The sequence below is a fragment of the Scyliorhinus torazame genome, chromosome 4 (genome assembly GCF_047496885.1).
Source record: "Scyliorhinus torazame isolate Kashiwa2021f chromosome 4, sScyTor2.1, whole genome shotgun sequence".
NCBI classification, from domain to species: domain Eukaryota; kingdom Metazoa; phylum Chordata; class Chondrichthyes; order Carcharhiniformes; family Scyliorhinidae; genus Scyliorhinus; species Scyliorhinus torazame.
In genome coordinates, this window is record NC_092710.1 from 106710043 (window position 1) to 106726366 (window position 16324).

Below are 16324 nucleotides of genomic sequence, written 5' to 3' on the forward strand. Positions count from 1 at the left end.
GTTGCTTCACAGCGCCAGGGACCCGGGTTCGATTCCCGGCTTGGGTCACTTACTGTCTGTGCGGAGTCTGCACGTTCTCCCCGTGTCTGGGTTTCCTCTGGGTGCTCCGGTTTCTTCCCACAGTCCAAAGATGTGCAGGCTAGTTGGATTGGTCATGTTAAAATGCCCCGTAGTGTCCAAAAGTTTGGTGGGGTTGCTGGGTTATGGGGATAGGGTGGAGGTGTGGGCTTAGGTAGGGTACCCTTTCAGGGACTGGTGTAAACTCGATGGGCCGAACGGCCTCCTTCGGCACTGTAAATTCTATGATTCTATGAAGTCCTGAGGGAACGTTGGAAAGTTGGAGGTACCATCTTCCAGATGAGATGTTGAAACAGAGACTCCTTCTGCCCCCCCAGACGGATGGAAAAGACGTCTCAGCTACTACTTTTGACGAGCAGGAGAGCTATGACTGGCACCTTGGCCAATATTTACCCCTCAACCAACATTACTGAAATATAGATCTCGCTGCTGTTTGTGGGAACGTGCTTTGTGGAAACAGACTGCCATGTTTCCTATGTCACAATAGAAATTACACTTATAAATGTCCTTAATTAATTTCAGGGACGTGGTACGTACAAAGGATATGAAAGGTGCTACATAAATGAAAATCAATTATTCCTTGTTCTTGCATTACGTATTTAGTATAGATTTTTTTTGCCATGTTTAAAAAAAAAAAAACCTGTGTAGTCACTCAGTGACTATTCCTATGTGTTTTTATTAAAATAGCTTCATCACCAACAAGTTATGTCACAGCAGCAGTCCTACATTATATCTACACAATCAGTGCAGGACTTCTTGAAGAAGCAAGGCTCCAGTATTTCTGCAGAGGAACGAGAGAAATTGGAGCAGGACCTGAATGAGTTGAAGGTTCAGTACGAGACCGCGTTGGCCCAGTCGGAAAGCAGGCTGAAACTGGTACACACCGTGCAGGATGAGCTGCAGAAGTTTTCTACCGATTACAGTGAATTTGACAACTGGTTGCACGAGTCCGAACAGCAGCTGGGCGATCTCCAATCCGGTGCCACGGATGTCGAGATCTTCGTTGGCAAGTTGCAAAGGCAGAAAAGCTTTTCGGAAGATGTCATCTCCCACAAAGGCGACTTGAGGTACATCACCATCTCGGGGCAAAGAGTCCTGGACGCTGCAAAACCCTGTGGTAAATTGGACCTGGGCAAAGATGCAAAACCTTGCATTGATACATCTGCAACCTGTGCCCTGGTGCAGAGGCAACTGGAGGTGGCCAGTGACTGCTATAAATTGCTGCACTCTAAGGTAAGGCAACCTCTCACTGAGCCATGTTCTTCTAATACTCTTTGAACGTTTTCCTCTGGTAAAAATATATGTGACAAAGCCACTGGATGATGATCGTTTGCGTGGGATATGGAGAAGCCATCAGTTGGCAAATAGCCCAATTCACCTTGTGTAACACTAGTTTTATACAGTGTTTATCCAGCCTTGGGTGAAATGTGGGGTAAAGAATCTGAATGTTTTCAGGACACATACATATAACATTCATTTATTTCTATTAGCCGTCTCGCCTTGACTATTACTATTGATGGAAAATACTGTACTGGTGAAGGATGAATGAGATCATGGAGGCTGGGTCCGTCTCATTCTATTTTTTGGACATTGCTAGCTTCACTTTCATTGGTGAGGGAGATTCATGCTGTGTCGGTGACGTTAACATTTAGCAGCCTTCAGATCATCTCAATTTTGAGAGTTATATCAAGTGTAACATCCCGGCACAGCAGATGCAGCTGAGGCTGCTGCTCACTTGTGCAAGTGGGAGTTAAACTGTTTTAAGATTGGGTTTGTCAAGCTAATGAGTCATTACACAGAGGCTGAAAAGTAGATTCATTCTTAACGCACAAACCTCACACTACACTCGTGTGCATTGCACTGAATATTGGAGGTAAATTCCTAATTGTCCAGTCAGACTAGGATTGTGTTCATACATTGAGTTTAACTGAACATCTGTGCCTCATTTTCAGACTGTAACCAATTTACTAAATCTTAATTAACCATCTCGTTTGAAGTCAGTATTTAACATGAAGCAAAATCAAAATTCTGTATTTTGTTTGAAGAAGCTTTCAGTAACAGAAGTTTGACAGAAATCTATTTTCCGAGATAGTTTAGCAAGTCAGGACGGACTTGAATAATGATAGTTAACTATTGTCCACCTTTAGATGTCAGTCTTGGCTCAGTGGATAGCACTCTCAACTGTTGAAACAGAGGTTATTAGCTCAACACCCCCCCTTCAGAGACCGCATAATCCAGGCTGACACTGCAGTGTTGGACTGTTGGAGGTGCCTTTCTTCAGATAGAGGTTAAACTGAAAAGACTTTGGGCGGGATTTCCCGTTGACAGCATCCTTTGGAGCGGGGAAACCCGTGCGCTGGCCTGGGACCAGAATTTTCCACAAGCGTGAACAGCCGGTAAATCCCGCCCTTCATCTGCCGATCTGTACACGGTTTCATGCTGGTCTTCAGTTTGTTTGTGTGGGAGCTTGCTGTGAGCAAATTGAATGCCGTGTTTCCCAACATTACGACATTGGTTACGCTTCAGAAGTACTTCACCGGTTGTAGGTGAAAGGAACTACGTGGTTAACAATGTTGCTTCACAGCGTCAGGATCCCGGGTTCGATTCCCACTTGGGCCACTGTCCGTGCAGGATCTGCATGTTCTCCCCGTGCCTACATGGGTTTCCTCCGGGTATTCCGATTTCCTCTCACAAGTCCCGAAAGACATACTTGTTCGGTGAATTGGACATTCTGAATTTTCCCTCAGTGTACCCAAACAGGCGGCGGAGTGTGGCGACTAGGGGCTTTTCGCAATAGCTTCATTGCAGTGTTAATGTAAGTCTACTTGTGATGATAATAAAGATTATTATTATTTTTATTAAACACTAGTTTACTTTTACTTACAACCTAAAGAGCAGTATCGCAGGATATCTCAGGCCACTAGATGGCATTGCCTTACATGTGTCATCCACATTGGTTGCTTGTGTGCAATAACAGGTTTTACATCAAAGATTAATGGTGAAATGGAATCTGATTTTCTCTATTATTAGTTCTCTATTGAGAGGAGACTGCAGTCAAGGCATCAGTAAGTGAACAATGTGTGTCGAGCTGGTCTGAAACTCCCTTTGCAGTTTAATGGATCCAGTGCCCCACTCACGCTGATCGCAGCCATGTGGATGCAGGGGTTTCTGTGTTTGACAACTGCTCCTGGTGCCAAGTTAGCTGTGCTGCAAGCGGACTTCGTACCCCCTGACCTGGGGGGAAAAAAATTCAATCCAAAGTTTCTGTTCCCAATCATCCAGTGAGTCGGGCAGGAAGGATGGCATGTGTGGGACTTCAGGTGCATGTAAGACCAGTCGCTGGAGTATACGGGAAATAAATTGAAGAATGTACAGTTTTACCCTGATAAATAAAATTAAAATGCCACTAATTTCAATTGAACAACATATCCAATTAAAGAAAACCACAATGACTTGTCTTGATATAATAACAGAAATATCTCCAAAAGTGCCCGAGAAGTAAAAATAAAAAACAACTGATCAAAGCCAAATTGCAGTATGTTAATAGAGGTGATCATAAGGCGTGACATCGAGACCTGTTTTAAGGAGGGCCTTTAGGAAGGAGGTGAAGGAGACACTGAGAAACTTACAGAGGGAATTCCAGAATAGCAGGAGAGGCCAAAAATTATATCCCATATCCAACAGCCTCCCATCATTCATCGGCCTCCTCAACAAGTGGTCACACTGGCGCTGATTAGTACTCCTTTAGAAAAACGTGGACCGGTGGAAGGGCTTCTGTGGGGAGGAGGTGAGTAGCCATCTTCGCACACAGGCAAACAGAAACACTCGCTACAACACTTTGAAATCTTTCGGGAGAATCGCGCCTGATAATGTTGTTGTGTAGGGAACTCTGACACCTAGTTTGCACTTGGTACCGGGAGTGAGATCGGATATTTGGCTGCTACAGGACCCCTTAAAGCTCCAAAATGGAGTTTGCAACACATTGGCGCACAATTGCTGCAAAATCTGCTGGAGGCCATATTGGCAAAAGGAACACATATAGGGTGGGATTCTCCAACCACCGGCCGGGTCGGAGAATCCCCGGGGTGTGGCGCGAATCCCACCCTGCCGCCCTGACGCCGGCTGCTGTATTCTCTGGCGCCTTTATTTGGGCGGGGGCGGGGTTCACGCCACGCTGGCCGGGGGCCGTTGGCAGTGCCCCCCCCCCCGGCAATTCTCCAGGCCCCGATGGGCCGATTGGCTGTCCATTTTTTGGCCAGTCTCGCCGGTGTGGGTTACGCATGGCCCCACACGGCGGGACCTGGCAGGTAAGTCGGCTGGGCGGTCCTCGGAGGATCCAACCCCGGGGTGGGGGGGCACTCGTTCTCCGCGGCGGCGCCTGTAGGGCTCCGAAGCATGGCTGGCGCAGAGAAGAGACTTCCCCGTCCATGCGCCAAAACACATTGGCGGTTTGGCGCATGCGCGAGATCACGTCGGCCCTTCGGCGCATGCGCAAACTCGCGCAGTCCCTTCGGCACCGGCTGGAGCGGCGCCAACCCCTCCCGCGTCCACCTAGACCCCAAGACAGGTGAGGTAAGTGGAGAATTCCTCACTTTGGGGTCCGTTGACGCCGGAGTGTTTCGCGCCGGTTTTCACGCCGGCGTCGGGTCATTTCAGCGTAAAGCGGAGAATCCTGCTGATAATGCTTCCCAGAAATATTCACAGTTGGCAAATCATGACATCAATCAGCGAGTAACATTGATCTGGTGCTTAAAATCTAAATTTTGTTTCAATTTGTCCCCTTAATTGGACTGAAAATTCATAGAATATAGTTTCTTTAATATATAGTAAAAAGACCCTTACATTCACTTCTTGTCATAAAATGAGCCATAACAGTATATCATCAGAAATGGATGAATAAAACTTGTGAACTTTTGAAATACATGAAGGCTATGACTGAGCACAAAGTACTAAATTTAAAGAAAATTGATTGGTCAATCTTGAAAGGGGGAAAAGATAACATGCATGATTAAGGAGCCTGGTTAAAAGAGTTAAGGGAGACATCAGAGGCCCAGTAACAGCAGATGCACTGGGGCCCATGATTTCTCTCTCTGGCGCTAGACGATTGACATTAAAGTCCCCCACCCAGAGTACCTTTTCCTTGCCCTTGCTATCCTCATGGAGGAGCACTGATTAATCAGCTTGGTGGGGGCAGCAGGTGATAAATGATAGGAAATGTCCATGTACATGTTTGAACTGATGACATGAGACTTCATGGGGCCTAGGGTCAAAGTTGAGGACAATCAGGGCAACTCCCTCCCACTTGTATACCAACACCCTTGTGCCAACACCCCTGGAGGGTCTGTACTGCTTGTGGAACATGACATACACGGGAATAGTGATGGTGGAGCCTGGGACATTATCTGTAAGGTATGATTCCACGAGTATGACTAGTTCATGCTGTTGCTTGACTTGTCTCTCGGACAACCCTCCCGATTTCTGCACATGCCCCCAGATGTTAGTAAGGAGGACTTTTTAGGGTTGACTAGCTGATAAATCAGTTTGTGTGGAGTTTAAACACGGGCAAAGGCCTTTTGCACCAGATGACCCGTTTCTGTGCTATAAATACTTTGTAAATGTGAGGGTGGGGATTCTCTGTTCTCCGCCACTGAGATCAGGGGCTGGATTCTCCGCACCCCGACGCCGAAATCACGGCCGGCGTCAGGGCGGAGAATCCATTTCCCCGCATGGAATCGGGACATTTATCCAATTTGTACTGCATCCATCATTCATTTTCCCACTCACACAACTTGTCCAAATCACACTGAAGGATCTCTGCATCCTCCTCACAGCTCACCCAGCTTTGTGACACCTGCAAATGTGAAGATATTGGGCGGGATTCTCCAAAATCCCCACAATGGCCTGACGCCGGCGTAAAAAACGGCGCGAACCACTCTGGTGTCGGGCCGACCGGAAGTTGCGGAATCCTCCGCACTTCCGGGGGCTAGGCCGGCGTCAGAGGGGTTGGCGCCGCGCCAGCTGGCACCAAAGGGCCAGCGCGAGTTAGCGCATGCGCAGACTGGCCGACGTATTCTAGTGCATGAGCAGGGGGGTGTCTTCTCCGCGCCGGCCATGGCGGAGCCCTACAGGGGCCGGCGGGGAAGGAAGGAGTCCCCCGATCGCGGGCCAGGCCACCGTGGAGGTCCCCCCCCTGCCCCTACGAGGACTGCACTAGCCGGCCTACCAGCCAGGTCCCGCCATGTGGGACCATGTCCAATTCTCGCTGGTAGGACTGGCCAGAAACCGACGGCCGATCGGCCAAGCGGGGCCCGGAGAATTGCCAGGGGGGCTGCTGCCAACGCCCCCCGACTGGCGTGGCGTGATCACCGCCCTCGCCCGAAAACCATCGCCGGAGAATACAGCAGCCGGCATCGGAGCGGCGGGGCGGGATTCACGCCCCCCCCCCCCCCCCCTCCCCCGGATTCTCCGACCCAGCGGGGAGTCGGAGAATCCAGCCATTATATTTAGTTCCCTCATCTAAATCAATAATATAGATCCCAGCACCAATCCCTGCAGTGCCTCACTAGTTACTGCCTCTCATTTGGAAAATATCCGTTTATTCCTACTCTTTGTTTTCTGACTGCCAACCAGTTTTCCATCCCTCTCAATCTACTACCCCATGCAACCCCATGCACTTTAATTTTACACGCTAATCTCATATCTTGAACTTTCTTGAATGCCTTCTGAAAGTCCAAATAAACCATATCCACTGGCTCCCACTCATCAGCTCTACTATGTACACCCTCGAAGAATTCCAGTAGATTCGTCAAGCATGATTTTCCCTTCATAAATCCCGACACCCTGTCCAATCCTGCCATTGTTTTCCAAGTGCTCTACTATAAAATCTCTGCTGGACTTCCGGGTTGTGGCGATGCGCAGCTAAGCCGCGCGATTCGGCAGCTCCCGCGAAAACGGACTTTTGGGCCCGCTAACGGAGCCTCAACAGCACTTTTTTAAAAAAAAAACCCGTGGGGAAGGAAGGAGAAAGTCCCCTACAGACCTGCATGGATCGGACCCGCAACGAAACGGTGAAAAAAGCGGCCCTGGAGCAGCGGGAGAAGAAAGAAGAAAAAAACAAAATGGCGGCGCCCACGGACAGAGAGGAGATTATCATAGATGAAAGAGTTCATCAAGTGCTGCTTTGAGGAACTGCGTAAGGAGATGGTGGTGCCTATACTGGCAATGGTTGAAAGACTTGGAGCAACCCAGAAAGCCCAAGAGGTGAAGATCCAGGAGATCCAGGAAAAAGTGAGTGAGAAAGACGACGAGCTCGTGGGCCTGGCGGAGAGAGTGGAGCGGCACGAGGCGCTACACAAGACGTGGGCGGGAAGACTCGAAGACCTGGAGAACAGATCAAGGAGAAACAACTTGAGGATCCTGGGTCTCCCAGAAGGAGTGGAGGGGGCCGATGCCGCGGCATATGCGGGCACAATGATCGGGACGCTGATGGGTGCGGAGGCCCCCCCGGGATTGCTGCAGCTGGATGGGGCGCACCGAGTGCTAGCGAGGAAGCCCAAGGCAAAAGAGCCGCCAAGGGCGATGGTGGTGATATTTCACCGGTTTACGGACAGAGAGAGGGCCATGAAATGGGCCAAGAAGGAACGGAGCAGCAAGTGGGACAATGCGGAGATCAGAATATACCCGGACTGGAGCGCGGAGGTTGCTAAGTGGAGAGCGGGTTTCAACCGGGCCAAAGCGGTGCTGCATCGGAAAGGAGTGAGATTTGGAATGTTGCAGCCAGCGCGACTGTGGGTCACATATAACGGCCAACACCACTACTTCGAAACGCCCGAAGAGGCGTGGACCTTTATACTAGCTGAAAAATTGGACTCTAATTGAGGGTTTGTGTGGGAGTGGGGGTGTTTGAGGGTTGAAGTATGATGGTTGTTGTACATAGGGGGTCAACCACGTGCAGGAAATGCTATATGGGCTGGGGGAGAGGGACAAGGCCACGACAGGAGCTGCGCCATGGAGGGCGGGGCAGGCTTTGGAAAGCGCAGGGTTGTCTTTCCCGCGCGCGGCAAAAAAGGCGGGAAGGGGAAAAAAGGAATGTACATTGATTGGGAGATTCCCACACGGGGGGGTTAAAGGGGTGGCGGGGGAAGCCGGGGTCAGCAGGTGTCAGCTGACTTACGGGAGGGATATGGGGAGCAAAAAAGCTAGACGGGGATCTGGGGGGGTGGGGGGGGGGGAGAGAGGAATGGTTGCTGCTGCACTGGCCGAAAGAGAACGGGTCACAGAAGAGGTGGCTGGGACGGGGGTTCCCCCGGCTGGGGGACTGGAGAGTGAGGGAGAGGCGGACAAGGGACTGGCCCAGAAAAGGAGGTGGCTAGTCGGCCGGGGGGGGGAGATGAGAGAGTCCCTCCAACCCGGCTGATAACGTGGAACGTGAGGGGCCTGAATGGGCCGGTGAAGAGGGCTCGAGTGTTCGCGCACTTGAAGGGACTGAAGGCAGACGTGGCTATGCTCCAAGAGACACACCTGAAGGTGGCGGACCAGGTCAGGTTAAGAAAGGGATGGGTAGGACAGGTATTTCACTCGGGATTGGCGCAAAAAATAGAGGGGTGGCAATTCTGGTGGGAAAGCATGTGTCATTTGAGGCCAAGACTATCGTAGCGGATAATGGAGGGAGATATGTGATGGTGAGCGGTAGGTTGCAAGGGACATGGGTGGTGTTGGTAAATGTATACGCCCCGAACTGGGATGATGCTGGATTCATGAAGCGCATGTTGGGGCGCATTCCGGACCTGGAGGTAGGAGGACTGATAATGGGAGGGGACTTCAATACGGTGCTGGACCCAGCACTGGACCGCTCCAGATCAAGGACGGGAAGGAGGCCGGCGGCGGCCAAGGTACTTAGGGGGTTTATGGATCAGATGGGGGGAGTGGACCCATCGAGGTTTGCAAGACCGCAGGCCAGGGAATTTTATTTTTTCTCCCACGTGCATAAGGCTTACTCCCGGATAGATTTCTTTGTTCTGGGCAGGGCGCTCATCCCGAGAGTGGAGGGGATGGAGTATTCGGCCATAGCCGTTTCGGACCATGCCCCGCACTGGGTGGAACTGGAGCTGGGAGAGGAGAGGGACCAACGCCCGCTGTGGCGGCTGGACGTGGGACTGCTGGCAGATGAGGTGGTGTGTGGGAAGGTGAGGGGGTGTATTGAAAGGTACTTGGAGGCCAACGACAACGGGGAGGTGCGAGTGGGGGTGGTATGGGAGGCGTTGAAGGCGGTGATCAGGGGAGAGCTGATCTCCATCAGGGCTCATAGGGAGAAGATAGAGGGAATGGAAAGGGAGAGGTTAGTGGGGGAGATTTTGAGAGTGGATCGGAGATACGCAGAGGCCCCGGAGGAAAGATTACTTGGGGAAAGGCGACGGCTCCAGACGGAGTTTGACCTGCTGACCACGGGCAAGGCGGAGGCACAGTGGAGGAAGGCGCAAGGGGCGACTTATGAGTACGGGGAAAAGGCTAGTCGGATGCTGGCGCACCAGCTCCATAAGAGGGCGGCAGCGAGGAAAATAGGGGGAATCAAAGATGGAAGGGGAGCCACGGTTCAGAAGTGCAACGAAAATAAATAAGGTATTCAAGGACTTCTATGAAGAGCTGTACAGATCCCAGCCCCCAGGGGGGGAAGGGGGGATGAGGCGATTCCTGGACCAGCTGGGGTTCCCGATGGTTGAAGGAGCAGGAGGCGGTTGGTTTGGGGGCACCAATTGGGTTGGAGGAGTTGAGTAAGGGTTTGGGGAGCATGCAGGCGGGGAAGGCCCCGGGGCCGGACGGGTTCCCGGTGGAATTCTATAGAAAATATGTGGACCTACTGGCCCCGCTACTAGTGAGGACCTTCAACGAGGCAAGAGAGGAGGGAACCCTGCCCCAGACAATGTCGGAGGCGACAATCTCCTTGATTCTAAAGCGAGACAAGGATCCACTGCAATGTGGATCATACAGGCCGATTTCGCTCCTCAATGTGGATGCTAAGCTATTGGCGAAGGTACTGCCCACTAGGATTGAGGACTGTGTCCCGGGGGTGATTCACGAGGACCAAACGGGATTCATAAAGGGCAGGCAGTTAAATACCAATGTGCGGCGGCTCTTAAACATGATAACCATGACATCGGAGGAGGGAGAGGCGGAGATAGTGGCAGCTAAGGACGCGGAAAAAGCCTTTGAGCGAGTAGAGTGGGAGTACCTCTGGGAGGTATTGCGCAGGTTTGGGTTCGGGGGAGGGTTTATTAGATGGGTTAAGCTCCTTTACAGCGCCCCGGTGGCGAGCGTAGTGACGAACCGGCGGAGGTCGGAGTACTTTCGGCTGTACCGAGGGACGAGACAGGGGTGCCCCCTGTCCCCCCTGTTGTTTGCATTGGCGATCGAACCCTTGGCCATATCACTTAGGGAGTCTCAGAAATGGAGGGGGATAGTCCGTGAGGGGGAGGAGCATCGGGTATCGCTAGATGCGGATGACCTGCTGCTATATGTGGCGGACCCAATGGAGGGGATGGTGGAGGTCATGCAGACTCTGAAGGAGTTTGGAGAGTTCTCGGGCTACAAGCTTAATGTAGAGAAGAGTGAGCTTTTTGTATTACAGGCAGGGGACCAAGAAAGAGGGATAGGGGACCTACCGCTGAGGAGGGCGGAGAGGAGTTTTCGGTATCTGGGGATCCAGATAGCCAGAAGTTGGGGGGCCCTACATAAACTGAATTTGACGAGGGTGGTGGAGCAAATAAGAACATAAGAACATAAGAACTAGGAGCAGGAGTAGGCCATCTGGCCCCTCGAGCCTGCTCCGCCATTCAATGAGATCATGGCTGATCTTTTGTGGACTCAGCTCCACTTTCCGGCCCGAACACCATAACCCTTAATCCCTTTATTCTTCAAAAAACTATCTATCTTTATCTTAAAAACATTTAATGAAGGAGCCTCAACTGCTTCACTGGGCAAGGAATTCCATAGATTCACAACCCTTTGGGTGAAGAAGTTCCTCCTAAACTCAGTCCTAAATCTACTTCCCCTTATTTTGAGGCTATGCCCCCTAGTTCTGCTTTCACCCGCCAGTGGAAACAACCTGCCCGCATCTATCCTATCGATTCCCTTCATAATCTTATATGTTTCTATAAGATCCCCCCTCATCCTTCTAAATTCCAACGAGTACAGTCCCAGTCTACTCAACCTCTCCTCGTAATCCAACCCCTTCAGCTCTGGGATTAACCTAGTGAATCTCCTCTGCACACCCTCCAGTGCCAGTACGTCCTTTCTCAAGTAAGGAGACCAAAACTGAACACAATACTCCAGGTGTGGCCTCACTAACACCTTATACAATTGCAGCATAACCTCCCTAGTCTTAAACTCCATCCCTCTGGCAATGAAGGACAAAATTCCATTTGCCTTCTTAATCACCTGTTGCACCTGAAAACCAACTTTCTGCGACTCATGCACGAGCACACCCAGGTCTCTCTGCACAGCAGCATGTTTTAATATTTTATCATTTAAATAATAATCCCTTTTGCCGTTATTCTTACCAAAATGGATAACCTCACATTTGTCAACATTGTATTCCATCTGCCAGACCCTAGCCCATTCACTTAGCCTGTCCAAATCCCTCTGCAGACTTCCAGTATCCTCTGCACTTTTTGCTTTACCACTTATCTTAGTGTCGTCTGCAAACTTGGACACATTGCCCTTGGTCCCCAACTCCAAATCATCTATGTAAATTGTGAACAGTTGTGGGCCCAACACTGATCCCTGAGGGACACCACTAGCTACTGATTGCCAACCAGAGAAACACCCATTAATCCCCACTCTTTGCTTTCTATTAATTAACCAATCCTCTATCCATGCTCCTACTTTCCCCTTAATGCCATGCATCTTTATCTTATGCAACAACCTTTTGTGTGGCACCTTGTCAAAGGCTTTCTGGAAATCCAGATATACCACATCCATTGGCTCCCCGTTATCTACCGCACTGTTAATGTCCTCAAAAAATTCCACTAAATTAGTTAGGCACGACCTGCCCTTTATGAACCCATGCTGCGTCTGTCCAATGGGACAATTTCCATCCAGATGCCTCGCTATTTCTTCCTTGATGATAGATTCCAGCATCTTCCCTACTAGCGAAGTTAAGCTCACTGGCCTATAATTACCCACTTTCTGCCTACCTCCTTTTTTAAACAGTGGTGTCACGTTTGCTAATTTCCAATCCGCCGGGACCACCCCAGAGTCTAGTGAATTTTGGTAAATTATCACTAGTGCATTTGCAATTTCCCTAGCCATCTCTTTTAGCACTCTGGGATGCATTCCATCAGGGCCAGGAGACTTGTCTACCTTTAGCCCCATTAGCTTGCCCATCACTACCTCCTTGGTGATATCAATCCTCTCAAGGTCCTCACCTGTCATAGCCTCATTTCCATCAGTCACTGGCATGTTATTTGTGTCTTCCACTGTGAAGACCGACCCAAAAAACCTGTTCAGTTCCTCAGCCATTTCCTCATCTTCCATTATTAAATCTCCCTTCTCATCCTCTAAAGGACCAATATTTACCTTAGCCACTCTTTTTTGTTTTATGTATTTGTAGAAACTTTTACTATCTGTTTTTATATTTTGAGCAAGTTTACTCTCATAATCTATCTTACTCTTCTTTATAGCTTTTTTAGTAGCTTTCTGTTGCCCCCTAAAGATTTCCCAGTCCTCTAGTCTCCCACTGATCTTTGCTACTTTGTATGTTTTTTCCTAAAAACAATGGAGGAGGATTTTAAAAGATGGGACATGCACCCGCACTCGTTGGTGGGTAGGGTGCAGTCGGTCAAAATGGTAGTCCTTCCGAGGTTTTTGTTCGTGTTTCAGTGCCTCCCCATCGTGATCACCAAGGGCTTTTTCAAAAGAGTAGGTAGGAGTATTATGGGGTATGTGTGGGCAAATAAGACCCCGAGGGTTAGGAGAGGGTTCTTGGAACACAACAGGGACCGAGGAGGGTTGGCTTTGCCAAACCTAGAGAGTTACTACTGGGCAGCAAACGTGGTGATGATCCGCAAGTGGGTCATGGAGGGAGAGGGGGCGGCATGGAAGAGGTTGGAGATGGAGATGGCGTCCTGTAAAGGAACGAGCCTGGGGGCGTTGGTAACGGCACCGCTGCCGATCTCGCCGACAAAGTACACCACAAGCCCGGTGGTGGCGGCAACACTAAGGATCTGGGGCCAGTGGAGAAGACACAGGGGTGCAATGGGAGCATCGGTGTAGTCCCCGATCAGGGGTAACCACCGGTTTGTCCTGGGGACGATGGACGGGGGATTCCAAGGCTGGCATCGGGCGGGGATAAGAAGAATGGGGGACCTGTTCATTGACGGGACATTTGCGAGCCTAGGGGCACTGGAGGAGAAATTTGAGTTACCCCCGGGAAATGCATTTAGATATATGCAGGTGAGGGCTTTTGTGAGGCGACAGGTGAGGGAATTTCCGTTGCTCCCGGCACAAGAAGTTCAAGATAGGGTGATCGCGGGGGCATGGTTCGGGGAGGGCAAGGTGTCGGAAATATACCAAGAGATGAAAGAAGAGGGGGAAGCGCTAGTAGAAGAATTGAAAGATAAATGGGAGGAGGAGCTGGGGGAGGAGATTGAGGAAGGGCCATGGGCGGATGCCCTGGGTAGGGTTAATACCTCCTCCTCGTGTGCCAGGCTCAGTCTGATACAATTTAAGGTGGTTCACAGAGCGCATTTGACGAGGGCGAGGCTGAGTAGGTTCTTTGGGGTAGAGGATAGATGTGAAAGATGTTCATGGAGCCCGGCGAACCATGTCCATATATTTTGGTTATGCCCGGCATTAGAGGGGTTCTGGAGAGGTGTGGCGGGAGTAATATCCCAGGTGGTGAAAGTCCGGGTCAAGCCAAGCTGGGGGCTAGCAATATTCGGAGTAGTGGATGAGCCGGGAGTGCAGGAGGCGAAAGAGGCCGGAATTCTGGCCTTTGAGTCCCTAGTAGCCCGGCGAAGGGTCTTGCTATTGTGGAAGGAGGCGAAACCCCCTAGCCTGGAGGCCTGGATTAACGACATGGCGGGGTTCATAAAATTGGAGAGAATTAAGTTCGCTTTGAGAGGGTCTGCACAGGGGTTTTACAGGCGGTGGCAACCGTTCCTAGAATATCTCGCGGAGCGTTAGAAGAAGGTCGATCATCAGCAGCAGCAACCCTGGGGGGGTGGGAGGGGAACGAGAGATTGTTTGAGGGGATGGACGAGCGGGAGATAGCATGGAGGGTGGGGGGAAACGGTACGTGCGGCCAAGAGCCAGTGTATAAAGCTATGTAAATATACCATCTTGCCATGTATATATCTTGCTCAGGGAGATTTTACGTTATTTTGTTACGGGGGGCGGGGGGGTTACTGTTTGTAAGGGGAAAAATTGTGTTGTTAAAAAACCTTAATAAAAAATATTTTTAAAAATAAAATAAAATCTCTGCTAATGGCATCTAGAATTTTCCCCAGCAACATCAGGCTTGCTGGTCTAGAATTCCCTGTTTTCTCTCTACCCTCCTTTTTAAATAGTGGAGTTACATTAGCTACCCACCAATCTGGAGGAATTGTTCCACGGTCGATTGCATCTTGGAAGATGACCACCAATGCATCCACTATTTCTTGGACCGCTTCCTTAAGTACCCTGGGATGTAGATTATCAGGCCCTGGGGATTTATCGGCTTTCAATCCTGTCAGTTTCCCCAACACCATTTCTCTACTAATACTGATCTCCTTCAGTTCATCCCTCTCTCTAAACCCTGTGTTCCCCAAATTTTCTGGTATGTTATTTGTGTTCTACTTTGTGAAGTGAGACCCAAAGTATGTATTTAGTTGGTCAGCCATTTCTTTGTTGCCCATTATACGTTCTTCTGTTGCTGACTGTAAGGGACCTTGTAGCGGGATCCCCTTTTACCTCCACCCCCGTGGGCTTCTACCAGGCTTGGCACCCTGTCGCCCAAGCCCCACCACTGCCCGGGTGATCCTCTCTCTCACCGGTGGATTCGCTACCACCTGCGCCTGCTTCACCTGAGCAGCGCCCCCAAGAGAGAGAGGAAAGGAAAACCTCTGCCCACCTGTACCTGGCAGCCTTTCCTGAGTGAGCGGGTTCGAATCGCCCAGGGATGTCCCTCAGTTCTCGACACCGGATTTCTGGTAAGGAGTATTTTAATAGAGTGACTTGGCTAGAGCCCGTTGGTGAGGGATTGAAGGAATTGAGACAGACTCCAATTCCAAAATCCAAACACATATATTTATTAATTGCCAAGATCAACCACCACCAAATACAGAAAACACACAATTATCTTATACTTTAATGACTATTACTATGGAAGGAATACTATCGCAGCACAACATAAAACTTACATACACAATTTTAGCAATCTTTTAAAAGGACAAAATAGGAGCATGCAGCCCTTTTCCCCAAAGCCTCAACCACTATACTAGTCCCGGGAGCTTAGCAAGCTGCTGCGGGATACTTACAATCCAAGGCTGATATTGTAGGGGCAGAGAGTTCAGCACGAGCAGAAGATCCTAAGAGAGAGAATGGCCGTTTGACCACCCTTTTTATAGTCCAAAATCCAAGTTTTTTCGCTCCAATCCAGCTTCTTTTGTGTGAGCATGTCAGTTAGCATTTCAAAGTTCCCGCAGGTCCCGCCCCTTCTCCTGATAGGTCCAGGTAGCCAGCTCCAGTCTCCGGGCAGTTTCCCTCCAGGGTAAACTGCTCCCTGCCCACTCCATTGTCCTGGGAGATCGCAGTCTTCCACACCTCGTTAAGAAGATGGGATTTTCGAGTCTGCCATTTGCTCGAGATTGCTGCCATTATGACCTGATTATGCTGATGGGTTTTTCAGCTCCGATGGAGACAAGGTCATTATCGTATGTAAGGAGTTCTTACCAACACATTGTTTCTTGGCTGGGGGATTTTCAGGGCTATTAGTATTTCCATTGTGTCCTTTGCAGATCCAATTAGTGCTGTCTGTCTACTGATGAGTTGTAAGTCTAGGGGGGGTTGCTGCAAACATTCCTTTCACACTCACAGACAGCCCTGCAAGCCAAGCTTGCTGGGAAAAATTTGGCCAAGAAAGGTGTCCATTTTACAGTTTCTGAGGTTAAAGTCCGGTTTCGCAGTTCAAGGGGACCAGGGGTTGCCCGAGATTCTTACAACCTACATCTTTTTTTCCTCACATACCTGTACAAAGATTTACAGTCCGCTT

At 50.0% G+C, this 16324-nt stretch overlaps 1 protein-coding gene and 1 long non-coding RNA gene across 21 annotated transcripts in view; one reads left to right on the forward strand and one right to left on the reverse strand.

Annotated features, from left to right (window-relative positions):
- The window catches only part of dst (dystonin), a 779292-nt gene that overhangs the window by 489504 nt on the left and 273464 nt on the right, over window positions 1-16324 (forward strand). For all 20 annotated transcript variants that reach the window (XM_072498412.1, XM_072498427.1, XM_072498428.1 and 17 more), the window contains one exon: window positions 766-1311. In XM_072498412.1, coding sequence (XP_072354513.1) covers window positions 766-1311 — 546 coding nt within the window. The remainder of the gene's footprint in view (window positions 1-765; window positions 1312-16324) is intronic.
- Window positions 739-16024, reverse strand: LOC140410378 (uncharacterized). The gene is made up of 2 exons (XR_011940636.1): window positions 15591-16024; window positions 739-3417 (listed from the first exon to the last, which is right to left on the reverse strand). It is a non-coding gene; the product is annotated as an uncharacterized lncRNA (long non-coding RNA).